Genomic DNA, 27,931 nt, shown 5'->3' on the forward strand with positions numbered 1-27,931 from the left:
GTTCCACAGCCAACTTCACCCAAGTCAAAAGGCTGATGGGCTACTCACCAAGAGACTGCCTTGGTCCCTGCTGAGACCGAAGTGGCCATTTATTTCAGTTTGTCTTAAATCTGCCTCATGCTCCTCACATGAGTTTTCCTCTCCACTAAAAACTGCTCGGCCATCTCTCTTTCCAGCAGCAATGGCAGAAATTCTCTCCCTTGATTTCACCAATCCAACGAGATGACATCTAGTAACCTCTATTTCAGGTGTTTCTATTGGACACTTGCTGAGCTTGAGTGAAGATATCAGATGCCTCCTTCACAGGCCTGAGGATCTCTTGAACAGCTTAAGCAGAGGAAGTATACTTTTATGTTTCCTTATCACAGAAATGAGGGGCTCAGAATCTCACAAGGTCCTCCCACGAAATCCAGGCAGACAAGACAGCTTCGACAGAACCCTGCCCTGAAGCGTTCCTTCTTCTGCCGTGCTAGGAAATCTCCAAGGCACTTTTCTCCAGCCAAGTCCTATTGAAGGGGTGCATGCTTCAGGCTCCCAGTTACCCCCTCTCTTCCAGTTCAAAGGCGTCCAAATACTTCTATTTTCAGCCAGCTGCTTCCAGTTCAAACTAGTATTTTAGCTCCTGGAGGGAATATAATGAATAAGTTATTTCAAAGTCCATGCTCCCATCATGTGACTTAACAGACATCAGCGGATGCAAATATTTCCAAAGAGTTTTCTTTGAGGTTTAAATGACTAAGAACTAAGTAAATGGATGGCAGATCACCACAGTTTCAAAGTAATCAAGTACCATGCAAGTGTGTACTATTTTTCTGACTTGTATGATTATCTTGTTTGCCTGTAACTCCCTTGTAAGAGAAGAAAACTAAAGGGCAGAGAGCTCAGAGGTCACATGTTGGGTAAGCTGGGAGCAAAATCTGAAGGCAGGTTCTCTCTCTTCCTCCTCCTCTCTTTCCCTCCCTGGGGCTGCTATCTCGTAATGGAGGTGGCAAATCTCTCTGGGAGGGAGAGGGTAAAGCAAATTACACATTTAACCACTCATCTATGGCATTAATAAAACAGAGATTCAGGAACTATTCCCCTGGCAACCTGGAACTGAAATGAAGGCAAGGGATGTCAATTCCCCAGAAGTGAGCAGGTTCTGAAATAACAAAACCGGAACTGGCCAGTCGGGCTTTTGAATCATGACACTCACCTAACGAGGATTAGGGACCGGGTAGGTTTTTATAAGGCCCTTTGTCAGGCATTCGGAAAGTCACAAATGTGAACCGGGAGCATCTGCCCTCCGAGAGCGGAGCCTACAAGGGGGAATGCGCTCATGCCTTTGTCTAAGGCCAAGGCCAGGGAAAGTCTGCAGAAAACACTCAGATGGCCACTGCTATGGCAAGCAACCCTGAGGAAGGGGAGGCAGCTAGAGCTGCGTCCAGCAGCGGGTTCTGGGCATTGTGAGTGGGGAAGGCTTGTGGAATTGAAACGAACCCAGATTGGATGTGGGCTGGAAGTTGGAGGTCCCGGGTTCGAGGTCCCGGGTTCGAGGTCCTGGGTTCTAGGTCCCGGGTTCGAGGTCCCGGCTCTGCCACAGATTTGGTGAGTTTTCTCCCCTGTGGTCAGGCTTCCCTCTGTAAAAGAAGGACTGGATCCAGACCCCACGGGGTCTTCCAGACAGACTTTCTATGTCTCTGTTCTAAGATGCTCTCTGCAGGGGCACCACGAGGTTCCCCTTCAGCCTCCGGAGTCCAGCTCGGGTGTTCTGCCCCTCCTCCTCTCTGCACAGGGCTTCCCTTTTCTAGGAAACCCTTCCAGGCCCTCCTAATTCTAGGGGCATCCCTGGGCTCCCCGGCTTGTACCGGGCTGCTTGCATGCTACTTCCTCTTCCAGTTTTTACCTCTCTCGGCAAGCCCAGAATTTAGCACACAGTAGGCATTTCATGCTTGCTGAAAGCTTAGCAGTGGCTGGTACCCAGAAGGAGCTTAATAAGTGCTTGTTGGCTTTTCTCCCGAGCTCTTAGCACCATGCCTGGCAAACAGTAGGCACTTAATAAGTGTGTATGCATCGCCGGCACTTAGCATAACGCAGGGTACCCGGTAGGAGCTCAATGCTTACTGACTTGTCTTGGCACCGAACGGGACCCCAACGGGAGCTTCGCAGATGCTTGTTGACTAAGCGGGATGGTTCTCTCCCCCCAGGATACCCAAACCCGGGCCTCAGTTTCCCCAGACCCCAGGGGCCACGTGAGCGCAGCGCCTCCCTTCCCCGCTCGCGGCCTCCCCGTCTGCGCGCGCGCAGTCTACCCCAGAGGGGCTCCCAGGGTTCAGCCGCCGCTTGCGGACTCTACGCTGACCTCAAGAGGCCGAGGGCCGGCGGTGGAGGGAATGGGGTGGGGAGAAACGGGAGAGGGGTCCTCCTCCCCAGGCCGCCATCCTCCCTCCTCCCGTTCTCTCCCGGGCTACCTGAGCGCGACGCGGAGCGGCGGCCCTCCCTGTCACGCGCAGGGCCCGCCCCACCCCCGCACGTCCCCCTCACGTCCCCCGCACGTCCCCCTCCCAACCCCCGTCTCGGGCCGCGGAGGATGCCGGGAACGCCGGGGGCCGGCGCGTGGAGATGACGTAGTCGCAGCGCTATGGCGGCGCCCGCGGTGGGCGGATGGAGGACCGTGCCCAAGCGCCGGGGGAGGCGCCCGAGGCCGGGGCGGGCAGCCGCGGACGCCGAAGCCCCGGAGGGGAGCCGGGATGGCAGCGCGGTGCGGAGGCGCGTCTGCGAGGCCCGGTGAGGAGCCCCGGGCACCCGAGGGGAGGGAGCTCGCACGTGTGGACGGCTGACTTGGGGAAACGGAAGCCCCGGGGAGCCGGGGCCCGAGGCAGGATTCAGACCCGAAGCCCGCGCCCATCCGACCTGTCCTCCCTCAGCCTCGGCTTTCCCCAGGGGGCAATGAGGAGACAAAGCAAAGGGAGCCCTTAACCCCCCCCCCCCTAACGCCCAGAGCGAGCCCCGGGCTCCCGGAGACCCTGAGGAGACCCTGAGGAGACCCTGAGACCACCTCAGGCACTAGCGTGGGCCCCGAACAGGTCACTTAACCCCCTTAACCTGGCAGTTACCCCGCCCCCGCCCCCGGCTGCTGTGAGAATGAATGCCAAAAAATTCTAAAGTGAGCAGCCCCCGGCACACAGCAGGCGCTTAATCAGTGCTTATTCTCCGGACTCCGCTGCCTCGGACCTTGGCAGTAAAGCTCTGGCCATACCTTTACCCAGGCCGGGCTCTTTTTGTGGCACAGACCCCTTCGTCAGCGCCCGAAATAAATTGGGCACAGACCCCCATGATTCCAAATCCGCCACTCAGTGCCTGGGGTCTGGTCAGGGCAGGTCTGAGCCCACATCATGGTGGCTGCATGCCATGAGTAGCCCCGTGTGCCTGCGAGGTACGGCCACAAGTGCCCACCTGCCGAGGGCAGCCCCATGTGTGCCCATCTGCCAGGTATGGTCACGAGTGCCCACCTGCCGAGGGCAGCCCCGTGTGCCTGCCTGCCAGGTATGGTCACGAGTGCCCACCTGCCAGGTGCAGCCCTGGGTGCCCACTTTCCCTCCCTCCCCCCATGGGATCCTCTCAGGGGCCCTACCACTGACTGCAGCTGCTCCCAGGCACAGGAGAGCCAGAGCGGGCGTGCTGGGGTGGGAGAGAATCCTGACCCAACCCACTGCGAGTTCTTGGCGCTTCCTTTTCCTGGGGTTCTGTGCCTTTCTGCTAAATGAAGAGGTGAGACCGAGGTCCCCCAAAGACTTGGCAGGTTGGGTGGGCTTTGCTCTTGAGAGCACCCCCAGATGTGGGAAAAGGAAACGTCCAGTTGTCTGGTTCACAAGCCCTGATTAAAGCCCGGCTCGGGGTCCCTGCTTTGTACACTTGACTCCCTCCTTGGTGAGACCGGAGGTCTGGGAAGAAGGAGAAGCCTGGGGGGTGTGGATGTGGAATTTGAGCTTGACCTTGAAGCAGATAAGACGGGGGTACGGGGACCAGACACCCAGGAAATGGGCCTGGCGGTGCTGAAAGCAGACACTTGTCTGCAGCCACGCTGGCTCTCTGCCTCAGCCCAGGCCTCCCCAGCTGTCTGACCACTGACGGAGGAAGCTGTGAGGCCGGCTGTCCGGCAGGCTCGGTCTGGAGAGTAGCCACAGCTTAGCCTCCCCTTCTCAGCGGGAGTTGTGGGGAAAACAGTGGGCATGTGGTCTCAGCTTCGTGACCAGATTTTCTGAACTTTACTTCCCCATAGCCTGCAAACTACTTTTTCCTACAGTCCAGGAGAATCCTGGTAAAGTCCCCATTTGTGGCAGCTTAGGGTGATGGCGAGCAAGTCCACGCACAGAGTCTGTCCCAGCTTGTGAGGGGCTGACGCTGTAGCCTCCACACAGTCTTGGTGGGGAAGGAGGAGGGCGGGGAGGTGGTTACAGCTTTGTGGGCCTCTCCTGAGAAAATGAAGCCCTTAACATGAAGGAACAAGGTGAAAAGAAAGCGTTGGGGCATTTGTCTCGCCCTGATCTCAGACCAGAGAAGCAGCACTGAAAAGGAAGGAGCAATAATGACTTTGTATTTCTCTTTAACAGGGACGACCTGCAAATCTCCGATTTCTGGCACTTGACAGAGGGTAAGTAATAAGCCATTCATCTCTAAGTACAGAAGAAACGTATACCATCCCAGTAGATCATGATGAAATTTCATTTATTATGGCTTCTTTTTGTACCCTTATCTTTTAAAAAAATAACATATTTGATAACCTTAGTACATAGTCCTTAGTCATTCAGCGGAGGTCAGCCTAGTAATCCATAATGGGAAAAGTGTAAGAAATCATTTATTTCTCACTACATTGGCCAGCCATATGATTTTGTCCATCAGTAAATACATCTTGAAAAGGTACAGCATAGAAAGTTAACTGAATAGTTTTTAAATTTAATAGATCTAACTGGATTAACAATCAAGAAATTATACATCCCTTTAAATGACCCAAAAGTGTTTACTGATGCAAAAGTACATCTTTTTTTTTTTTTTAAAAACCATTCCCCCAATGGTACTGAATTGGTATAAGAACATGATCTTGGAAAAGTACAATTGCATGAGAAAGCTGCATGGCAGGTGTATGTAGGTTTTGTTATATTCTAGCAATTACTTATGAGCAAGAAGTGGTACAGGAGACATTATTCAAGACACCTAAGCTGAAAGGGATGTGAACTGGCCATGTCATGAGGTTCTGCATTGTATTCAAGAAATATGAAAGAATAGAGAAAGACACCATATTAAGTGACTTCTCGTGGAAGATGTATAGAAAGATATGGGCAGGAGAAAACTATTGAATTGTATATTCCCTTTGCTCAGTGATACTAATACTATTCCCCAATGAGGTCAAAAAGAGGAAAAGGGTCTATATGTACAAAATTATTTGGCAGCTCTTTTTGTGGTAGCAAAGTATTAGAAACTGGGGGGATACTTATCAGTGGGGGGATGGCTGAACATTATATGGTATATAAAAGGGATAGACTACTGCTGTGCTGTAAGAAATGAAGGGGATGTGTGATGACAGTGTGACCCTGGATACCTAAGAATCAGCCGGAGTCAGGATCAGCAAAAGTCCTCGGTCTTTATTCTTGGTCTTTAGAGGTAGGATTGAATTGGATGGACGCAAAATCTCCACAACCTCCTTCTTCCTCCTCTACTTCCAAAGTGACCCTGGCTAGTTTTATTCCACCCCCTAGTCCCTCCTACAATTCTCTGTATACACCAATTATCGAGCCAGCACAGGATAGTGTAAAGGGCCATTTTCCAAGTATAGGCTTATAGAGTATTGCCTAATCGGTAATTAGCTTTAAATGCTTGGCTGTCCGGACCTTAGTGCATGAACTCAAGAGTTTCATCCCTCTACAGGGATGGTTTCAGAGAAGCCTGGGAAGACTCGTGTGAACTGATACAGAATCCAAAGTTTCTACAGTAACAATATTGTAACGATAATCAACTTTAAAATACTTAGTGGCTCTGATCAACACAGAGAACCAGCCACTTTCAAAAGACTCATGGTGAAACATGCCAGCTACCTCCACACAGGGAGCTAATGGACTCAAAGCATAATTTTTTCTTTTGTTTCTTACTTTTTAAAAAATATGGGTAATATAAAAATCTGTTTATATATGTCTGTAGTGGGTTTTGTTCTTGGAGGTGGTGAAATAGAAGGGAGAAAATCTAGACCTGGAAAAATGATTGAATTTTTTAAAAAAAATTTAAAGTGTAAAAATGATATGGCAAGAATCACAGATTAGATATGAAAAATGATGGGATCTAGAGCTGGAAGAAACCCCAGAAGACAGCTAGCCCAATTCCCATATTTAACAGAGGAAAAGCCTGAGTCATAGGCAAGGTCCCCCAGTCAGTGGGCACAAGAATTCCGAGGCAGTTGCAATCTGCACAATGAGATCATGGATTCCTCAGTCTCCAAAGTGAAAGTGTGTCCTTCAGCATCACTTTCTATAAAACTAACTGGCAGAGGTGATGTGCAAATTTACACCATATTTAATCTAGGAGGGGAAAAAGCATCATGTTAAAAGTAAAATGAAAAGAATGAAAGACTTTACATTTGTTCCTTTTACATAAATTAAGAGACTAGGTTAGAAGAGTTCATTCCTAGAGATCTGGAGGCACCTTTTATTTCAGGAGTAGACAAAATAAGTCACCACAAGTCCCATTCCTAGCCTGATCCACTGTCTTGCTTCCTGCCCTGAAAAGACTTGACTCTCAGAACTGACCACTCTGATTACAGAAGTGATCCATTTCTTTCCCAGGCTAAAGAACTCTGAAATAAAACTCACACAGAATAGTTAGGCACAATCATTTGCTTATTTGGTATTCTCATGTCTCTTCTCTCATTATTGTGTCCTCCTACTTGGTATAGTGCTGTACACAAAGTGCAAGCATTTAAATGTTCCTTTAACTGAATTGCATTTGATAAGGAAGACCCTTAACAAAGATAGGACAGGGTTTTGAAGCTCTCTCATTTACTGTGACAACTCATTAGGTACTTACACTGTCTGGAAGCCCTATTAGATGCCGAGGACTGAAACGTTGTGATGATTATCCTGGAAAATCTTTTCAGCTGAAATCTGTCATATTTTTTTCTTTCAAACATTTGATAACTTGACTTATCAAATTACCTCTTCTAATGGAATTTTTGTTTCTTGATATTTAGGAATCATCCAGAAGTGTTTTACTGAACCTCTGGAACAACTACAGGTTGCTACTGAGCCCATTTCAGAAGTCCTTGAACACCTCCATCTCGAACCATCACAGCCAGTTGAGGCATCCAATTCCAACTTGAGGGGAGACTCCTTGAAAAGGGCAAGGTGCTTTAAGTGTGTTTGCTATGGAATTGGGAAGTTTGCTTCATGTGTCATAGCCCGCAATCAACTAGCATTTTTGCTTCTCCTTTTGGAAAAGTTACAGGTAAGGACAGTAATGGATATTGGTAAAGAAATTCAAAATTGAAAGGTCTGGCTGGTTCTGTAATATCTCCCTCTTCTTTCTTGTGCAGATTCCCAGAAATCATTGCTACATATTTGATCCTCTTTTTAATGAACTTGAAATTTCAGTTCTCAACACGCTTGGCCTGACTGTCCTCAAGGAGAATGAGGTAAGATTTTTTTCCCCCTGAGACAATTGGGGTTAAGCGACTTGCCCAAGATCACACAGCTAGGAAATGTTAAATGTCTGAGACCAGATTTGAACTCAGGTCCTCCCGACTTCAGGGCTGGTGCTCTACCCACTGTGCCACCTAGCTGACCCTGAGATAAGATCTTAAGATCTTCAAGGGGAAACTTAGTGTCGATTTTCTAAACTCAAGCCACAGCTCTGCACCATGGAGTCACTTCTCTCTGAAAAGGTGACTTTTACACACTCTGGTGGAGCACTCCACACTCAGACCAACTCCCACGTGACAGGTAGTCTTTGACTAATCCCATGGCACTGTAGGGTCTGTTGTTCTGCTGTGCAAGCACAGCCTTCACAAACTCAAGGTGGTCTCTGTTTCAACAGAATTCAGAGGATCTTCATGGAGGGTAGGCACGTTTATCAATCTTCTGTGTAATTCATGCAAAGATGTCAAACATACGGCCGACTCCCCAGAGCCTCACCATGGGTTTAGTGGTCCAAGTTTCTATTTTGAGTTTGACCCCACTCAACTAAGGACACCCAGTGATGGGCTTAGTTCCTTTTGTTGAATCTAACTGGAGTGGTTTCTGTGGAATATAGTAATCTGGGTTCTGCTCGTCACAATATCACCAAATTTGTTCATAGGAAGGAAAACGGAATATTTGTGGTGAACCCACCATTTTTTACATGATCCACTGCGGAACAGCCTTGTATAACAATCTGTTATGGAGTAACTGGTCAGTCGATTCCCTTTCCAAGATGATGATCATTGGAAATAGTTTCAGAAGAATTGAAGGAAAGTAAGTGCCTGAAATAATCTGTCAGATTTGAGTTGAAGTTCATTTTGAACATTTTCAGATTGCTCTGGATTGATTTTGAACGTTCCCCTCTTCCACCCCTAGCCTTCTATTATTTCTCTCCTAGAATTAGTATTAAAAAGGAAGACCAAGAAAATGAGCCCCAAAGGCTTGGTTAATATGAGATAAAACATAAGGAAATTATAGAATCTACACCAAGTAAATTGGCCCCTTGATTCTGTTGGGTTAATTTGTTAAATGGCTGTAATAGTCGCTGCACTTGTACCTTCCTGGTACAGTTATCCATCTGGGCTCAGCATTAGCTCATGATAATTCTTCCTAAGGCATAAAATACTGAAACATTAGAACGGGAAGGGGAAGGTGCAGAGAGGCAAATTTCACCTTTGAAAACGGAAACCCAACAGTCATCCCAAAATAGAATGGGCTACCTGGGGTCTTCAGGTGGAGGCTGAAGGAACAGTCACTATCTGGGGATGTGGTAAAAGAAATCTCATCAGATCTGGGTCACCCCACTTGGCTTCTGATGTCCTCTCAGGGCTGGGATTCTGGTAGCTGTGAGATCTTCTGGCCTCCATCACTCCCAGACAGGTTCAAAGAAAATTTCCCTTCCCAGTCTCTTCCTCATCCCAGCTAACCATTTTAGGAAGTTCTTTTAGTTTAGATACTCCTTTTGTCCATTTATTCTGTCTCATTTGTTAATCATGATTTAATTTCCAGGTTACTAACAAGGATTCTGCAGAAAAAGTACCCCTATGTAGCAAATGTACGTATATTTGTGGTAAGGCTGGGGGATACTTTAACTGTTAGTTCTTCCTCAGTGTTAAAAATTTATGGTCAAATTGTGTATAGATTAACCAGTATTTGAAACAAGAATTAAAGGAATATATGGATTTCTTAGGAAGTGATTCAGTTTTAGTATAATGAGTATATTTCAGTCCTGAGGTGACTCTTAAGACTGTCTCTTAATATTTCTGTTAAATTGTTTCCAATTTTTTTCCTCCACCCATTAAAATTATACTGTTCGTGGGACTATGAGGGAGGGGTATCAAAGTTTGTTTGTTTTTTTAATTGGAAAACAGTATCCCTTGTTCAATTTAGAATATAGAATTAATACTAAATGACTAAATCTAGCATTTGCCCAGTTGGAAGGGAATAAATTTGAGAGTCTAATTGGGTTTTCTTTGGCTTCTTTCTAGATTTTAAAAGGAACAGAGGAAATTGAATTTCCTCAGACTTTGCAATATATGGACGTATTTAACGATACTGCCATCCATCGGTTTCCTTTACGAAAGCTGAAAGAGCTCCCCGATGAAATCTGGGCCTTCCAAGAAGAGCCTGACTATTCAGAAAGTGAGGAGTTAGAAATCATCAGAAACCAGAGAAAGCTAATTCAGCCCTTGCTTGGATGACTTTAATTAACTGTTACTGCCTAGTGAACAGAAGCAAAGAGCCAGGAGTCAAGTGTGGCCTCAGACGCACATTACGGACACTGATCAGCAGTATCTATGAGCTGTAGAGACCACACACTGCCCCGAGGCTGAATGGGGCGGACTACAGCAGAAAGCTAAAAAACAGCCGCCCCCTTGGGTGACATCTAAGAATTGCTTGTTTCTCTTACCCAGATGGACCCGGGCTGGGAGGATTTAGGAAGAGGAACCATGTGACATGCCAAGTCTTCCCATTTGGGAAGGTGTACTTGATATTTTATAAACTGTTCTTGAGAATAAATGCTTTGCATTTCCTTTAATTTTGATGTCTTGCATGATAGAAAGTAGTTGTTAGTCCACAAGGACGAGACAATTGGGAAGGAAGGCTTGTGATTAAACTCCATTGCTGAAGTGTTGTGTTAGATCCTTTTGAGTAGAAGCAGCACGGTTTTATTTTCCCCCATGGATGGGAGGAGTCTGGGTAAGCATATTCTTAAGAGAAGGAGGGCAGGAGGCTGGATTCATCTGGGCTGTATTCTGATGGTGATGACAGCCTCAGTTCTGGGCCATGCCTCCCTCAGATGGCTTCTGGTTTAGATTAGGAAGCTTGGCCAATTTGACTGATCACTTAACTAGATGAGTGCGGTATGACTTTGGGCTACTAGGGCTGTCCCACCTGGACTCCCCAAGACCCGGTCTGGCCGTGACCAGGCCTATCACGGATTCAGTGGGGTCCCAGTAAGTTCTTTTTTTAAAGTCTTTAATATATCCTTTTTACAACTCTCCTGCCCAAGAGCCGTGCCCTACTTTGCCATATCAATCAGGCTTTGGAGGGAAGTGGGCACCCAAGTCTTCTCCCCTTGCACAAACACAACTCCCCGGTCAATATAGACCACAATCCGCCCAAACGTATAGAGCTGTTTCCCTTCATGCCTTTTCCCGATAACAGGCATGAAAACAATGTTATGCTCCTCAGCTTTTGTTTGAATGAGGTCTTTAAAGTTCATGGGCACCGCGCTGGCTGCCATGCCTATGCCCCTCTGGGCCATGTTCTCGGCTTCTCGGCGCTCCTGCATGGCCTCGTACTGGAAGTCTTTCCTCCGCTCTGTGTGGGTGAGATAGGCAATGTTTTCCCGGGCTCCAGGCTGCATGTAGGCCCCTGTGAAGGCACAACAGGAAAAAATATAGATGTGAGAATGAGGAAGTGCTTCGGAAAGAGAGAAACACAGAAAGTGAGGTGTTCACCTAATCCTGGGGTTAATACAAACTTCCTGACAAGCCCCATCTGTTAGCTGTTTGAAGTTTAGCTCTGAACCAAAGTTCTGAAATAAAATGCAGCCCTGTCCCTTTGGAAGAAATATAAACAAGTAGCTTGGCAGGTTCACATCCAATCCAAAAAAGGCCACTGCCTATGGGATGATAGTATTTGAAAGGCCAAGCTGAGAGTCAGCGCTCAATAAGCAGAAAAGACTCAAAGGCTAAGCCTGCCCCTCCATGGCTGGGTAACCAGAAGCAAATCCCCCAGATCTCTGAGCCCATCTCAGCTAAAAAATAAGGGCTGCAGATTTTCTTGTGACCATTAAGTACAGTGCTTTGCAAACCAACATGCTAAGAGCCAGTTCCTAGTTACAAAGAAAATAAATCTGCATGTTTTTGTTTACCAATGATAACGGGTTTGAGGGGGCTTCATATGAAACAAAATAGCTTTAATGGTAAGGCTACTTAATAAAACACTGACTAGGGTTTGGTCTGTGTGTCTTAAAAGCTCTCATCGACAGTAGTGTAAGAGTCTTCTTCAAAGATCTCTGCAGCCAACTCCAGCCAGGACCCGTTTAGACCAGACATATATTTGAAGTAGCACTTTATCAAGGTTACAAATCAAGGTGCCATACTGGTTAAATATGCCAGGCTGAATTCAGCTTCAGTACTGCCTGTGAGCATAAGCTAATCCCTTCACCACCCCCTGCCTCAGTTCGCTCACCTGTAAAATGGAAATAATGATAACACTTAACTCCCAGGAGTGTGGTGAGGAAAGCATTCTGTAATCCAAGCACTCTTTAAATGAAACCTATCTTTCATTATCTGATCTTCCCCCTATCTTACGTGTATCATTACTTCCTTTTTACAGACTTGCCTAAGGTCACAGCCAGTGACAAGAGACAGGACTGTGAACCCCAAGTCTAGTACCCTTTCCTAGGCCAGTAGGGTAGAGACTGACAGAGAGAAATGGTATAAGCGCTCGAGCAGAGTTCCTGTCTATGGTAAAGAGGCCTTTCTGGCCAGTCTCTTCCTCTTCGAGGGCAGCAAATAACAAGGAAGCTCCAGCTTGGGAACCCTCAAGCAGTGTTAGAAGTGTTCCTTAGTCCTCCCCATCCCAGACCTTGGAAAAAGGGGGCCGACCCACTCACCGACATTGGAAGACACAGCCCGGTTCATGATATCGAGTGCTTCGTTGAATTTGTCCTTGATTGATGGATGGGCCAAAACCTGATCTGAGAACATGGACTTCCATCCCAGGTACCATTTGGTGATCTCTTCATAATTTGGACTATTGCTGAGCCAGGAGCATAGAACCTAGCAAGGAACCAAAAATATCACCGCAGGGCCGCAGACCCAGGCAGAACGTTCAGACTGTGGGCCCTTCGTCTCCAGTCACAGCAGTACAGTTAAAGGTCAGCTGAATGACTGCAATGTCTTCTACTCGTCACTAGCCCAATTTCATTTTGCAGAGATGGAGTCACACCTACTCCAGCCCCCTAGCCTCTAGAACATTTGTAATTTGTCAATTTGACATTTACTGACTCCAGGACACTTGATTCTCAGTCCTGTGATCAGGCTCTTCACATCCTTTTTTTGATTTTCTCTTCTTGTAGAAAATTAGGTCTTTGTGCTATAAACATACCTGAAGCCATTTAGGAAAGAAATGTTTCTCGAGAAGTCCTACTAGGCTGGAGACAGAGATCATCCCTTCCCAGTCAATCACCCAATAAAAAGCATCCATGTGCTGCTGGTGTGGGTTAATGATTAATTCATTTAGACACATCCCTGGAAGAGTGAAAAGAAAAACAGTAAAATGAGATTAATGAAGGCTCTAATATGACCCTGTGAGGTTCTCCAAGAAAAAAAAAAATTAGGACTTAGTAATGGTCCAAGTCCATTACTGTTAGAAGGAGAAGTGGTCTGCCTTAAATATCAATTGTAAGCTTTACACGTAGATTTTAAACCAATTTTCTTTTAATCTAAGAATAAGCTATTCCAAGATTTTTTTAAAGTAAGAAGAGGGCACAAAGTTTAAGAATTCTAATGGATGTTCTACCCTAAGGAATATTCAATGTAAATATATAAAAAAGGCAAAGCAGGTGCAGTTAAGAGTGCAGCACAGAGTGGTTCGTAGATGTTTGCTGGAGGGAACTAATACAGAGAAAAATTTTCATTGGGAAGGGGATTGCACTAGTGAGAGAACTCCCTTAGGGTGCTTCCTCAAGCTGGAGGAGTCAGAAGTAGAGATTTAGGACTGATTTATGGGCAGCCTCATCACGGAAGCAGCAACAGTGTGGAACAAACACTGGCTATAAAGTCCACCTGGGATCAACTCCTACGACCGCTACTGAAGCTCTGTGATCTTTGGCAAGGGGGACTTATAAAATGAGATTGTCAGATTAGATGAAGCATTTAACAGTTCTAAATCTACAATCCTATGAATAAGTTAGAGCATCCTAGAAAATTGATAGTGAAAATAAGTACAAGGGCAGGCATTCATATCATGTCTACTATGGACCAGGCATGTGCTCATGTGCTACTTTGTAAATATCTCATTTGATCCTCGAAGCCCTGGGAGGTAGGTGCTATTTTGATCTCTATTTTAAAATTGAGGAAACCAAGGCAAACAGGTTAAGTTCCTTGCTCAATGTCACACAGCTAATGAATGTCTGTGGCAGGTTTTCTGACTCCAGGTTCAGCCCTCTATCCCCTGGGGCACCCAGCTGCATTTGATTTAGGAGGGAGATGATAATATTCTGTTAGATTAAAAGCTGTAAAATGGCTAAACAAACTAAAGCATATAAATGGAATATCTGACTACATAAAGAGAGAATAAAGAATATTAAAAACTTAAAGAAAACTAGTAAAACTTTTTCAAAGTGATAGAGAATAGCCAGAGCCAACACACACAATAATTACTACAATTTAAATAACATCAGCATGCTGAAGCGGGCGATTTCAGGGCCCAGTACAACCATCGGTATTAATCACTGACTTATAAATATCAAAGGACCCAAACTCTTATGTAACAAGTGATAAAACTATCTGGAGGGAGTATTCTAAGGTCAGGGCTTAGCACAGTGTCGGGCACACAGTAGTTTCTCAAAGGTTGGCTGAGTGACAGTTACTAAATGTACTAGGAAACGCATGTGTTTGCTAGGAAGTGTTTGTGTCACAACAAAAGATGTCAATAAAATTTTTTAAATGTAAACAGTTATAGATAACAGGGATATTATAAGATATAATTATTATAAGCAGCAAAAATTTGTATCTTAAGACTTGAGGCTGGTCCTAGGGAGCCCCTACACAGAAGCTGTCCACCCCCAGGACCCATCTTTCCGATCATCTCACCTAACTTGGGCACGATGTTTTTGACCATGAAAGCCTCCCAGGAGCCCGGAGTAAACACATCCTTCCAGGGCTGGAGGATGAGCTTGGCCGAGGAATCACTGGGGTGCCATTTCTGCAGAGCACTAGATAATTTGTTACGGATCGGGGAGTACAAAGGCTCCAAGCGGGACTGCATGAGTGGAAGCCAGGGGTGTATCCATGAGTGGATGGGCACAGTGTCTGTCAGAGGATTCCAGTTTTCAACCTAGAAAAGAAAGCAAGACAAAGCAGAGTCACCTGAGGGAGAAGTTGCCCCTTTATTTCAGAGCCATTCTGTCACCTCCATGAGGGAGGGCGAGGTAGTCTTAGCAAGTCCAGGAGGCCACTCTGAACCTGCTTTTTCTCCAACAAAAAAGGCTTCTGCTTAAAGTTCTGACCTTGTACTTATAGTAATCCTCACAATCTTGGCGAAAAGCAGGCTGCCAATTCTATAGGGCAAGCCAAGGCAGAACGGGCAAGTATGGGCATTTCAACTTAAAAAAAAATTGGCCGGTCCTTCCACCCCTCACCCAAGTTCTGTCCCAAGTACCAAAGGAGACAGAGATGAATAAGACACAGCCCATTTCCCTTCTTGGTTCTAGATAACAAGACTATCTCCCCTGGAACATCTCCTGCCTCCTCCACTCCCCAGGATAGCCTGACCTAGACAGGGCAGATAAACTAAGATAGGTAAGCGGGGTAGCCAGATACACTCTAAGAGTTCAGAGGAGGAGAGGTCCCTGCTCAGGAGGGAAAACCTCAAGGAATGGAGAGGACGGAGCCAAGGAAAGAAGAGGAGGAAGGGACACTCGAGGTCTGGGACCAGCACAAGCAGACGGTGAGGAAGTACACAAGTGAAGAACAAATTCAGAGTTCAGGAGGTCACTCAGAAGCTTGATCCAGGGGCTGGAGGCAGACTGGAAAGGCCCAGAATGCAGGACTGAAGCCTCTGGCTTTATCTGGCCATGGGAAGTGACACAAACATAATTACCGTGCTTTACGAGATGAATCTGGAAGTGAGTGTGGGATGAGTGAAAGGGGAGAGTGCCCAAGGGAAGGCTGATTAGAAAGTTTTCATAACAAACTAAACAAGCAAAAGGTGAGAAATAGGTGGGGGCAAACACAGGAGAGCTCCCTCATTCGAGGGCCACAGCTGTGTTCGCAGGGTTCTGGGGTGCTGAAGGCTACGATGGAGGCCTGATCACTCTACCTCCTTCTGCAGTTTGGGGAAGATGAGCTGGTCCAGTATGTTATCCAGGATCCACACCGGAATAATATGGACCCAACTATCCAAAAAGTCCACCATCGGGTCACAGTTCCTTGGCTGCCACTGAGTTACGATATTTCGAACAAAAGGCATCCACATTTCCCAGATGAGCCTACAGAGTCAGAAGGGGAAGTAAATTACATGGAATTAGAAGAAAGCCCATGGCCACCTCTACCTCTCTGAAAACAGATGGACACCAACAGAGGCAACCTGTCACCTCTGGGGACAGACACAGAGCACACGGCAGTTCAGGAAACAGGGCACTGAAAGGGCAACAGATTTAAGCTCACTTTACCCCTGGCACCAAGTGCTAGCACTGAGGCCAGAGACCGCCTGCAAACAGCTGACCTTCTACGGGGAAGATAAGCACTCATAAAATGATACACCGAATAAATATAAAGTTAATAAATCCAAACAGACAGAGTAGTTTAATACAAGGTACTCTGGGAAAGAAGGCACTAACCCTTGAAGAAATCAGAAGAGGATCATGCAGATGGGCTCAAGCTCCATCTTACAGGAAGAGAGGGATTCTGAGGGGTCAGAAGGGAGGCCCAGAAGACGGCCAGAACAAAGGCATGGACACAGCAAGTGGAGGGTCACTTGTGAAGAACAGAGAAGGCCACGAGGCAGATCTCAGTGGACAGGAAGCAGTCAGGCCCAATGAGGCTGGAAAGTGAGATTGAAGCTGGGTTTTAACAGCTAACCAGGGGGACGTCGAGCTGATTTAGAGACAGTGAGAAGTCACTGGGAGAGGGTGACATGGCCAGGTCTGCACTAAGATAATCAGGCACACATTTTGAAGACCAGCAAGGACACTGCTGCAGGAGGGGATAATGACGTGAATGAAGTTATGGGAATGGAGAAGAATCAGATGGGAGGGATTCTATATCCTAATAGCAAAACTTGGCAAATGAGGGGAGGGAGACTGAGAAGTCCAGAGTAAACCTGAGGTTATGAACTTAGGAGCCTAAAACACAATGTGCTCTTCAACAAAAATTGGGAAGTTTGAAAGAGAAGGTTAAGATGAATTAGTTCTGGACATGGTGAAGCATCTAATATATAATGGGCCACTGGTGGTGTGGAACTGGATTTCAGGGAGGAGATTGGGGCTGCACAAAGGTAATAGCTAATACTATGGGAGATGATGAGTTTCTTGGGGAACAGATTAAGGTTTCTTAACCTGGGTTCTGGATAGCTTTTAGGAGATCTGTGGATTTTTTAAAAAATAGGTGATAAAATTTGGAAGACAAGATTTTGGAAAGGTGAAATGTTGAAAACTATCTTTGCATATAATTGGAAAAATAAAATACTATTAAAATTCTTAAAAAGGGTGATACTTATTTCATTAAAACAGCTCTTGAGCCAGCACTGCCACTACTGGATCTGTATCCCATGGAAATCATAAAGAAGGGAAAAGGACCCACATGTGCCAAAATGTTTGTATCAGCCAGTTTATATTGGCAAGGAACTGGAAACTGAGTGGATGCCCATCCGTTGGGGAACAGCTGAATAAGTTATGGTACATGAAAGTAATGGAATATTATCTTTCTATAAAAAAATGAAGAACAAGCTGATTTTAGAAAGAGCTGGAAAGATTTACATGAAATGATGTGAGTGGAACAAGCAGAACCAGGAATACATTGTACCCAATAATAGTAACAATGTGTGATGATCAACAATGGAAGACTTGTTCTTCTTAATGGATCACTGATCCATAGCAATCTCAATTGACATTGGACAGAAAATGTCATCTGCATCCAGAAAAAAATCTAAGGAGAGACTGAATATAAATCAACACATGCTATGTTCACTTCTCTTTTGCTCTGATTTTTCTCTCCCAACGTGATTTATAAAGCAAAGCATATTAAAATAAATAAACAAATTTAAAATAGTCTTTTCCTTTTTAGACCTATGTGATTTCAAAAGAGAGGGAGAGAAGGCAGGGAAGGAAGGAGAAAGAGAAAGACATGGGTTTTACCACTGCCAAAGGGGTCAAGAGACAAGAGCACAAGAAGGCTCAATGTAGTGGGATTGACCTTTGAGGAAAACTTGGAGTTGGGGATCATGAGACAGAGCGAAGGCAAATCAGGACAGAGAAATGTGAAAGTGAAGCCCCAGAATGGAGGGAGGCCCCAGGAGGAGAGGGGAGATGAGACAGCCAGGATGTCACTGCTAACTCTGGAGAGTGGTTTGGGCTGGGTGGCAAAGGGTATGGAGTAATGCAGGTGCTACTCAGGGGTTTAGCAGCACCAGGCCTGTGGCTCAGCCTTCTGGCTACAAGTCCAGGGTTCATTCTAAGACACAAGAAGTATTCTAGGAACAATGAGACCACCATGGGTGGCCCAGTTCTGATCTCTAAAAGCCCAGCAGCAAGGGAAGCTGCCATTGTAGCCGCCCCATCACAGGACAACTGGCCTGGGGCGCAGGCTCAGAGCCCCGAGCACCCCCAGGAGGCACCAGGGAAGCAGCGCACTGCTCGTGTCACCTGTGGAAAGCATCCGCCGCAAGGTCTTGGCCCCCGTGGGACAGGATCTGATCATTCTCCAAAAGGCTCTTCCACTTGGCGATGATGCCAGTGCCATAAGTGCAGTCCTGAACACAAAAGGACACAGGGACACTTCTGAGAACGTGGGCCATCCATGAGCATCAGCTAATACCTCCTCCCCAGAAAGGGCAGCCCAAAGCCACTCGCCCGTGTGTCCCCCGCCGGGGCGGCACTGACCTTGAGGGGATCCCAGTCCTTGAAGTAATCCTTCATGAGTGGGTAGACGATGGCCACCGCCAGGTCCACGCGGTCCGACATGCGGTATTCCTCATAGTACTTATCCTGGAGGGTCTCAAATATCCGGGCACATTCGTCCAGAGTCAGCGGGTCCCGGCAGTCGGGCTGCATCCTTCGCTCACACTCCTCCACCATCTCCAGGACCTTGCTGAGGTTGGTGATCACCGTCTCCTCATGGGACAGCACCTCGGACATTTTCTCTAGCTCGTGGGTCAGGTTGACGACCATGTCTCTCTCGTACTGCAGCTGCCGGTCGTTCTGGATGATCTCCTGCTCCGTGATGTCGATGAGGAGCTGGAGGTTATGCTCCAACTCGGGCAGGGCAAAGGCCTGCGGCTTGGCGTCTTTGCCCGGCAGTGGCAGCTGCTGCTGCTGGACACCGTCCTCAGGGATGTTGTGCTTGTGGCTGATCTGGCTGTAACTGTAATAAACCTTCTGCTCTCGACCCGTCATGTCAATCACCTGGCAGGCCACCAGAAGAAAGGGTGAGATTAGCGCCGGAGCCCCTCCCCCTGCTACCCCAGGGGGCTTGGTCCCCAAACACCCTCTAGGCAAAGACGACCTTGGGACGAGAGCATTGGCTGCCGATGCCAGCTGCCCCAGACACTTCCTACTTGTGCCTGTAGCTGAGCCACTTAACCCGACCTTCAGTGTCCCATTTGCACCACCCATCCTGTAGGTACATGGTGAGACAAATGCTGTATAAACTTAATGCTCTGAAGAAATGCGCATTGTCATATTGCAGATTTAGAACTGGAGGGGGCCCGGCCCAAGCCTTCATTGGGAAGGGAGGCGAACTGCTCCATGACGGGCCGGGCACACGCCAGAAACTGTCCCAAACAGGAGGTCGGGCTTCTGGCGTGAAGTTCAGCACTGAGCCATCAAAAACGTGGACACCAATCAAAGCTTCTCAATTACCTAAGTTTGACCAGTGGAACTTTCTGGAAAATCCTGTGAGAAGCCCTGAGGGTTTCCTCAGCCACAACCTCTTAGCCCTTGGTTGCCCCTGAAAACCGGGCAGCCAGAACCTGCCAGGGCCAGGACTGGAGTAGGGCATGCCAAAAATTTTTCCACATATGCTCAAACTCAAGACTCCTCCCAATGAAATAGCCAGTTTTCCATTTTAACATGACAAGTTAACCTGTTTTCTTAGTTAAATACAAATCTCTTATTTCAAACTGGGCTGCTGTGAATTGTTACCATTATGAGCACAAATCTGTAGATGGCTGAATCAGAGAATTTCAGAGTAATATAAGCTCTTGGAGACCACTAACCGCATTAGTAACGGGGAACGGGACAGTCTGGCCCCCCACCTTCCCACCCGCCTGCTGCGTGGCTCTGGTGGATCTGGCGCTGTTCTCAGAGCCAGAGGAACGAGGCTCATCCCGTTTCCAAGGGACAGACGCTCACGCCCTCCCCACAGTCTGCTGTTCCAAAAGCTAAACCCACATGACGAGACACAGAGTTCATTCTAGACAATCTCAGGATAAAGTCCATTTTCAAAATTCACTGTACCTTAACCTGGGAAAGCTCCTTCTGGGGGGCAGAGAGTTTCTTGCCAATTCTGCCTTTTGCCTTCAATTCTTCAACAGTCTTATAGGAATATTTAGGTTTCTTTTTGCCCCCACTGGGATCTTTCCGCCACTGGCTGAGCTCCTTCTGGAACTCCTGAGAAAAGCGATTAGAAAATAAAATAAAATGAAAATGAAAATGGGCATCGGTATACAGAGAGAACTATGGAGATTGAATGCAGATTAAAGCATACTATTTTCACCTTAAAAAAAAAAAGTGATTAGGTCAGTCTAGAAAAGGAAAGGACTGATTCACAGCATGACAATTACTGTCAGGCTGCTGGAAGAGATTCAGCCTCCACTGGTAACGCTCCCCGACCTACGACATCCCAAGAAAATAAATCCATGGAACACTGGCAGCAGATGCCCCAAAGTGGCAGAACGCTTCCTCCCACGGCAGTTTGTATCACACGCCCAGCAAATCCAACAAGAATCAGAAACAGTATGTTATGTTGACAGCTTCTCCAGAAAGGAAACAAAGACAAAGACAGTTTGCAGACAAATCCTGGCAGCCCAAGATTTTGTTGACAGTCAAGGCTTGCACAACTGTTCGGCAGGAGAAGCCAAAAGGGTTTACTACCCAATGACTGAACCCACAGAACTAGGGAAATAGAGGGGCCTCGTCCCGGGTGGCGCAGCAGATAATGTAAAGACCTCCGGGGCTCCCAAGGAGCCAGCTCTGCAGAAGAGCCAGCCGCCTCCCTCCGGCCTCCCAAGTTACCTCTTCAGCCTCTTCTTCCGAGTCAACCACAGGGAAATCTTGTACAGACTGAGTGGTCCGTTCTGAGCCATAGGCGCCCACAGCACCTTTGCCTTTTCTCTGCTTGGCTTCAATTGGGTTAATGATACCTGTCAAAATGCATAGAGAATGTCAGCTTGGTGACGTGGCTCAGCAGAGGAGCCCTTTAAAGAAGAAATAGGGGCAGCTAGATGGCTCAATGGATAGAGCACTGGTCCTGAATCAGGAGGACCCGAGTTCAAGTCAAGCTTCAGACACTTACTAGCTGTGTGACCCTAGGCAAATCATTTAATCCCAGTTGCAAAGAACGGAGAGGGGGAAAGAGGAAGAAGAGGAAAAGGAGGAAGAATAGAAACAGAGCCACATAGTGGTCCACATCTACACATCTCTGCAAGCTGATCCAGGCAGTGGTTGACATCCAAGCAAACAGGCCAGGGCAAGGAAGACGATTTAGACTCATCACCCCCACCACCTCCACCCCAATGATGGGAGCACAGGCCCGGGATGGACCAGATACCATCTTGTTCAACTGTCTCACTTTAAAGAGATTGAAGCCAAGCAAGAGGAAGTGACATCTCCAGCGGTGGCTGACAGTCACTAACAGACCCTGGGTTTCCAGGCTTCCTCCCCAGTGTAGGTTCGAGGTCAGAACACAGAGGGGATAGAGGGATAGTCTCAGAGGGGGAACACCTAGGTTCTTCTGAATAACTCACTCATCCTCTCACACCTCTAGGTAACTCTAAATAAGTTTTAGAGAAGATGCCAAACCGCATTAATGGTAACAAAGTTAGTATAGCCCTCCAGGTCTGCAAAGAGCTTTATAATATGCTTTTTCATTTATTTCCCACAACCCCGTGAAGTAGGTGTGATTATTATGCCCATTTTACAGATGAGAAAAGTAAGACTGAGAGAATAGCGAAGTGACTGGCTGGAGAACGAAAAGGCAAACTACGTCAGTATCTCTGCCAAGAAAATTCCAAATAGAGTCACAGGAAGCTAGACACAAAACGGAAGATGAGCGAACGTTAACAACGCAGTAATGACCTAATTATATATATATATATAAAATCAATATTTGGAAATAATCAAAGTATCTTTTTTTACAATCTGCAATCTAGGATTTCCATAATTTAGATAGATTTCTCTCCTGGTCTTATTCTAAATTAACAATGTCATAATATATATTCTATAAATATATTCACCTAGTTCTCTTCTAGAGTTTCAATTTTCAAGCATGTTTCAATGCCACATCCCAGTAAAAATTAAAAGGGAAAGAAAATAATTATTCACATCCTATTTGACTTACCTTGTGCATTTTTCCCAAGGCCCTTTCCTGGGACATAACCCATCTTCTGCAAAAGCTTCTGGCCTATTCCTTTGGTGTGCCTTTCCCAGCTGCCAAAATCCGTGAAAGACTTGGCTCCCCCTACGAATCCTTTCTGGCTAGGTTTAAAATTGCCACCCTGAGGAGATAAAAAAGAAAAAAGAAAGAAGACCTGAAAAGTTTTGCCTGAACCAGAGATTTATTTGCAATACACAATGGAGAATTGGGAGGAAATGTAGTTGCATTCTTAAAAACCCCAAATGAAAGGGACCTTGTCGGAATAAAATCTGGTGTGCCCCTTCTTCCCTCCTGGATTGACTACAAGCACTTCAAAGCCTGGACTACAAGGCTGTTAGCTATAAGCTGGGCAAGATCCTGTGAGGATGTGAGCCCCTTCCCAACTGTCTGGCAAAACCTTACTGTTTTTAGCTTCTTTGGTCCAAAATCTTTAGGAAAATCCTCCTGCTTAACCGGTTTTTCCTCCTCATCCGAATCCTCCTCATCCGCTTCCTCAGCAGCTTTCTTCAGTCCAGCACTAATGAAGTTCACAGGAGCAGAAAAGTCTCTGGAGCTGAAATATATCCCAAAAGAAGTGAGTGTAAAGACTGCTCTCAGAGAAGCCTGTTCAGCTGGCAGGTGCCACCGCAATCACAGATGAGAAAAGGCCTCATAGGAAATGCAGCTTTCAAAAGTTTCATTTTAAAAGATGATTAACCCATTTAAATCCAACCAAACAGCTGTCAGCCTAGTAAACTAGCCATCTCTGAAGCACAATGAATACAGTCTAATTCAAAAAAATCCAAGTCTCTGCCACACATTCAAATGCAAACCTCGCGAATAATAATTTTAATTAAAAAAATCAAAGATCCAAAGGATTTGAGTCCATTTAATTTGCTCCACTCAAAAAACCTCCACGAATCTAAATGACCATGGCAATGAGAATAGCCAAATGAAAAGAATCTTCTAGAACAAAGCTCTGACAAAGAAAGCAGAACCATTACTAACAATTCACATGGGGAAATGATTATGCTAATAACATATTGTGTCTTTAACCACTTGCGAAGCAAAACGTTAGAAAACTGCACAACCATGAAATCAACAATATGAATATTCAAGGACATAAGAAATTAATGCCACAATAAACATGAGAGGGATTTACAAATTACCTACTTCAGAGACACTTTGACAAATGTCATTTAATCCAATTTTCTTACTGAATAAATACAATTATTTTGAGCAGTCAAGAGAAGCTAGGAAAATCTCAAGAATGAAAAGAATTAAAAGTCACTTGGCAGAACAGAGTGGGACATGAGAAGCCATCAACTAACATAAAAGTCTCTGTCACGATACCTCACACGTATAAAGCCGTCATTAGTGACTCACTGCCAGGAGAACCCTTAGAACTCTTGAAGTGATTATAGTAACTAACCACACACATCAGTGAAAAAGCCAGTTTAGACTCTCTCCCATTCCTCAAATTATGCAACACCATAATGGACTGTTGGAGGGCCGGACTATAGTAAAAACAAAAACTTTGTTTTGTGGGCCTTTAAATAAAGAAACTTCATAGCCCTGGGGGAGGGGGATAAACGTCCTCAGCAGCCGCATCTGGCCCGCGGGCCGTAGTTTGAGTACCCCTGCTCTAAGGGAAGGAACTTTCTCCTTGCTGCTTCTCTAAGTTATCTTCAGCATCTCACACAATTCTTTCAATAGCTGACTCCCCTTAACAGAAGCTTTATGAATGAATGAATGCTGATCAGAATTTGTAAAATGATAGTTCTTAGTCCAGGTCTCTAAGGACCTTTCTCTTTGAATGGTTTATACACCTACTCATAGATTCATAATTTGTGGCTGCAGGAATGAATGCATACCCAGTCTTTACCTCAATATCAACATGCTCTAATCAGTAGAGTCCACTGACCAATAATCAATATGTTAACGAACGATGCCCTGCCCTGCAATGAAACCCAGAGCAGACGCTGACCTTAACTGGCTGAACATGACCCAGATGTGATATTCTAGCTTGTGAATCAGAAGAAGAGTACAGCTGGCTACATCTAATTCGCCCAATTGTACGCTAAAGCAGCCCACCCTGGATGGTAAACCCGAATACCGTTTGCCTCCAAAGCTGGGCCGCTCGTCCTCAAGGTCGCGCTCAGCCCAGACTCCGTACGTGGCCTCCTCCTTGGTTTGCCAATGGCGCTGGCGGTTCGGATTGAATTCGTTCTGGAGGTCCCAGTCCGTGATCTCGAAGTTCTCCATCTCATCTTCTTCCTCATCAATGGCTCCTTCACCCTCTCGGTAGAGATGAGACAGCGACATTGTGGTAATCCTGGTGAAGAAAAAGAGAAAGAGATGAAAAATGCAAGACCCTGTGACAACCCTTAAGCCCGGAGCCTGTCTACAGCTGTACAGTCATACAACATGTGACCCTCTGGCTGCTTCTTGAAAAAATAGCCTGATAATGAGCTCCTGACTGCTCACAATGAACTCTAATGTCAAACAGTTCTAATTAGTAGAAAGTTCTTCCCTATGTTAAGGTGCAATCTGCCTTCTTGTACCTTCCATTCATTGGAAATATGTGATGACTGCATTTAGTACCCAGAGTATACTGGAATCAGCTGGAGTCAGAATAAGGGAAAATACTTGATCTTTATTCTTTGTGGAGATGAGGGGGAATGGCAATAGGAAGTGAGAGCAGCTCCAACCTGAATCCGGCCAGCAGCGCCTCTGCCTCTCTCACTCCACCCACCAAATCGTCTCTACATCACCTCCTATACAACACATCAAAACTTGCACAGAGAGTGGGCGGGGCCATTCCTTCTCCAAGCATATATTAATAGAGTATCATCCAATTGCTATTGAGTCTCACGTGCTTGGGACCTCAGTGAAACGACTCAAGAGCTTCAGCCCATTACATCGAAATAATTCTACTCTCAAAGACCAAGAAAAATTAAACCGTATCCTTGTTTTTTCTTTATTTTCTTTAAAATGTTTGAAGATCTCAGTCATGCCCCTTTTCCACCCAGATAACCAAATATGTCAGTCTTACACAACTTTAGAACTTCAATAAATTGGAGGCACATCAATTAGCTTATTTTTTGAAAAACTACTGACCCTGGCAACAAACAAAACAGGAGACACTTGTGGAACCTCAGCAAATAGCAAGGATCAATTGAAGGAACTGGAGAAAGGAAGGTAAACATCTTAAAAGAGGGCAGTGTGGTATAATGAAGGAAAGCCTTGGATTTAAGAGTTTAAAAAAAAAAATAGAAGCTATTAAAGTCCATCACTGATTTTGCAAAAGACAAGGAAACTTCCAAGTTTAGATCCAAGAGGAAGAGGCTTGTTTGAAGCCACAAGAAATAACAGCAGAAACAAGACTCAGAGGTAATAGACTGTTTTTGAGAAATCTTCAAGTGCTTTCATTTGTTTGGCTCATTCCAGGTCTTAAGCATGTGTGTGATTCAAAGAAAGCCTCCGATGAAACACTCTTAAACAATTTTAAAAATCTTGCTATTACTCACTTTATTATATGTATATAACAGAGGCTCTAACGTGGGGAGTTTTCTGACGCTGACATCTGCCTGTCATTGCTGACAGGGAAGTGATCTCAGTCCCTTCCTCCGCAAAGTAAGAGCGCCGGGTGTGTTTTTGGGCAGTGGGCTAGGGCAGCTGGGTAGCGCGGGGGAACCCCACCAGCCAGACCCCCTCGGACACGTTCAGAAATGACTCCAGCCTGATGACAGATTATCTAGACTCTGCAACTGACTCCGGCTTGGTGGTAACCATTGAGCAAAATGCCTCCCCATCCAAGTTCCAAGGTCCCTCCCGGCTCTGACGTCCCCGTTCTAGGCTCCTTCCTAGTCCTGATGTTCCCCGTTCTAGGCTCCCTCCTAGTCTGATGTTCCCCGTTCTAGGCTCCCTCCTAGCCTGATGTTCCCCGTTCTAGACTCCCTCCCAGCTCTGGCATTCCCTGTTCTAAGATCACTCCCGGCTCTGACATCCCGGTTCTAGGCTCCCTCCTAGCCTGATGTTCCCCGTTCTAGGCTCCCTCCCAGCTCTGGCATTCCCTGTTCTAAGATCACTCCCAGCTCCGACATTCTTTGCTGCGCTGGGAAGGCCACTGGATCTGGAGTCCTGGGAACACGCTTCCTCCCGGGGTGAGCCCCGTCCCCCGCGGCCTCCGGACTCTCCCCCAGCTCCAGACCCCCGGCCCTCGGACCTTCTGGAGACACCTCCTCCAGGTAGTGCTCCGGCCTGACGGTCCCCAGCCTCGGCCGCCCAAGCTCCGCCCTTACCTCTAGGGGACCCGGACCCGGGTCTGCCTTCAGAGGATCCTCACTGCGCTGTCACCACCACCGGCACCTCCCTAGCTCCGGCCTCCTCCCGACCGCCCCGGGGCCCGAGCCCAGAGTTCACCACAGGAACTGGCCGCCAACGGAAGACCGAGTTCGGCGCGCCGGAAGTGACGTTAACATACCCGCCCCCACACGGAAGTGGTTACCTTGGGAATAAGCGAAGCTCGCCCTAGAGTGGCCTCATCTCTATGGTTTTGGAGGTCCTCCAGTGGATGTGAAAATGAGGCCGTTAGCGAAACACTTTCCTAACCACCTTGATATGGGGCGGGGGGAGGGGAAGGGCGCGCTGGCGACCTGAGGCTGACTTCCATGTTCCACTGTACAAGTCCCGACTGGGGGGCTTTCTGTCCTGATTCTTTCCTTGGCCCCGGTGATTTCTGAGAAACGGCCCCATCTCGGGGAAGTGGGTGCTGAGCCCCCGGAGCGCCGACAGGCCGTCCCCTCCCCCCGGCCTGGTGGGCTTTGTCCTTGCGGTCCGACCCTCCCCTCCCCCAGATTGCTGGGTGCCGGCCGCGGCTCCGCGGGCCTCCCCGCAGCCTGAGACAAATAAAACCCGGCGGCCGGGACGGTTCTGTTTGGGCTTTCTCGGAGGGGGGGGGCGGGGAGAGGGAATGGGGGTGACGGGAGTGGAGGGAGGGGTGGGGACATTGGAGGGGACCCCTGTGGCTGGGAGAGGGAGGGGCAGAATAGCTCCTCCTCTTTTCTCTCTCTCGTCATTGTCTTGTCTCTCTATCTCTCCCTTTCTGTATCTCCCTCTGTCTCTCCCCCTCTCCTTTCTCTCTTCCGCTCTATCTCCCTGTCTCCCTTCCTTCTTGGGTCTCTTTCCCTCCCCTCTCTGTGTCTCCCTCTGTCTCCGTCTCTCCCTTTCTCTGTCTCTTTCTCTTATCTCTCTCTTTCCCTGCCTCCCTGTCTCCCTTCTTTTTTCTCCTTCCCTCTCCTCTTGAAGAGGGGACCCCCGAATTTGGAAAATCCTGGAAGGAGAAAATCTTCAATTCAATAAGAGACTTTGCCCCGTGTCTTTTTCCTTAAATGAATTTAAGTTCCAACTGCTTGAGGGGGGAATGATGCGGGAAAGATGCCTTTCTAGATTCCCAGCCTCTCCTAGTCAATCATGTAAAATGCCCTTTAACTCACAAATCCTGGTCCCTTTGAATTCCAATAGAAGATCCGGACCTGTCCCAGCCCCACCCGGATCTGAGCCAACTTTGGGGCTACATCCAAAGCCCCTCGAGCTAAGTCTCCTATTATAAAAAGGCCCCGCTGGGAACCCCTCTTTGCAGAGATTCCAAACATGGCAGCCACTGTGAGGACCCTCTGTCCAGGGCCCTCCTTATCTCCA

General features: G+C 46.9%; 3 protein-coding genes across 7 annotated transcripts in view; 1 reads left to right on the forward strand and 2 right to left on the reverse strand.

Moving 5' to 3' along the window:
- Positions 1-2,510, reverse strand: part of HPS4 (HPS4 biogenesis of lysosomal organelles complex 3 subunit 2) — a 31,824-nt gene extending 29,314 nt beyond the window's left edge. Inside the window, exons 1-2 of one of the 3 annotated variants that reach the window (XM_051973027.1) lie at positions 2,451-2,510; positions 49-622 (exon numbers count right to left, since the gene is read on the reverse strand). In XM_051973027.1, the coding sequence (XP_051828987.1) occupies positions 49-89 (41 nt within the window). In that variant the 5' untranslated portion in view covers positions 90-622; positions 2,451-2,510. Of the gene's footprint in view, positions 1-48; positions 623-2,103; positions 2,266-2,341 lie in introns of those variants that run through there. The other 2 variants (XM_051973026.1, XM_051973028.1) reach the window with 2 other exon arrangements.
- Positions 2,511-2,599: 89 nt separating this feature from the next.
- On the forward strand, positions 2,600-10,239 carry SRRD (SRR1 domain containing). Of its 2 annotated transcripts, none has more exons than XM_051973032.1 (7): positions 2,600-2,766; positions 4,593-4,633; positions 7,217-7,470; positions 7,559-7,657; positions 8,320-8,474; positions 9,210-9,255; positions 9,689-10,239. In XM_051973032.1, exons 1-7 carry the CDS (start codon positions 2,621-2,623, stop codon positions 9,899-9,901), a joined length of 954 nt encoding a protein of 317 aa, XP_051828992.1. In that variant the 5' UTR covers positions 2,600-2,620; the 3' UTR covers positions 9,902-10,239. The 2 variants fall into 2 exon arrangements, with proteins under 2 accessions (XP_051828992.1, XP_051828993.1); XM_051973033.1 differs by lacking the exon at positions 2,600-2,766 and adding an exon at positions 3,711-3,750.
- Positions 10,240-10,662: 423 nt separating this feature from the next.
- TFIP11 (tuftelin interacting protein 11) lies at positions 10,663-27,065 on the reverse strand. 2 transcript variants are annotated; one of them, XM_051973031.1, is made up of 13 exons: positions 26,739-27,065; positions 24,345-24,563; positions 22,652-22,802; positions 22,214-22,370; positions 20,890-21,017; positions 20,113-20,265; positions 18,538-19,059; positions 18,301-18,407; positions 15,759-15,927; positions 14,531-14,774; positions 12,822-12,964; positions 12,328-12,493; positions 10,663-11,078 (listed from the first exon to the last, which is right to left on the reverse strand). In XM_051973031.1, exons 2-13 carry the CDS (start codon positions 24,551-24,553, stop codon positions 10,723-10,725), a joined length of 2,505 nt encoding a protein of 834 aa, XP_051828991.1. In that variant the 5' UTR covers positions 24,554-24,563; positions 26,739-27,065; the 3' UTR covers positions 10,663-10,722. The 2 variants fall into 2 exon arrangements, with proteins under 2 accessions (XP_051828991.1, XP_051828990.1); XM_051973030.1 differs by lacking the exon at positions 26,739-27,065 and adding an exon at positions 26,533-26,656.
- Positions 27,066-27,931: the final 866 nt, after the last annotated feature.

The sequence above is a fragment of the Antechinus flavipes genome, chromosome 1 (genome assembly GCF_016432865.1).
Source record: "Antechinus flavipes isolate AdamAnt ecotype Samford, QLD, Australia chromosome 1, AdamAnt_v2, whole genome shotgun sequence".
In the NCBI taxonomy this organism is placed as follows: domain Eukaryota; kingdom Metazoa; phylum Chordata; class Mammalia; order Dasyuromorphia; family Dasyuridae; genus Antechinus; species Antechinus flavipes.

What these genes read in the sequence shown, in the direction of transcription:
- TFIP11 (XM_051973031.1), bottom strand. Translation starts at nt 24,553, where the DNA reads ATGTCGCTGTCTCATCTCTACCGAGAGGGTGAAGGAGCCATTGATGAG. An exon ending in AGGAGCTTTCCCAGGTTAAG is followed by an intron (nt 19,060 to 20,112) that starts GTACAGTGAATT and finishes GTGGCCTGCCAG; the next exon opens with GTGATTGACATGACGGGTCG. An exon ending in AAACATCGTGCCCAAGTTAG is followed by an intron (nt 12,965 to 14,530) that starts GTGAGATGATCG and finishes TCACTCTTCCAG; the next exon opens with GGATGTGTCTAAATGAATTA.
- SRRD (XM_051973032.1), top strand. Translation starts at nt 2,621, where the DNA reads ATGGCGGCGCCCGCGGTGGGCGGATGGAGGACCGTGCCCAAGCGCCGG. An exon ending in TTTCTGGCACTTGACAGAGG is followed by an intron (nt 4,634 to 7,216) that starts GTAAGTAATAAG and finishes CTTGATATTTAG; the next exon opens with GAATCATCCAGAAGTGTTTT. An exon ending in TCCTTTTGGAAAAGTTACAG is followed by an intron (nt 7,471 to 7,558) that starts GTAAGGACAGTA and finishes TTTCTTGTGCAG; the next exon opens with ATTCCCAGAAATCATTGCTA.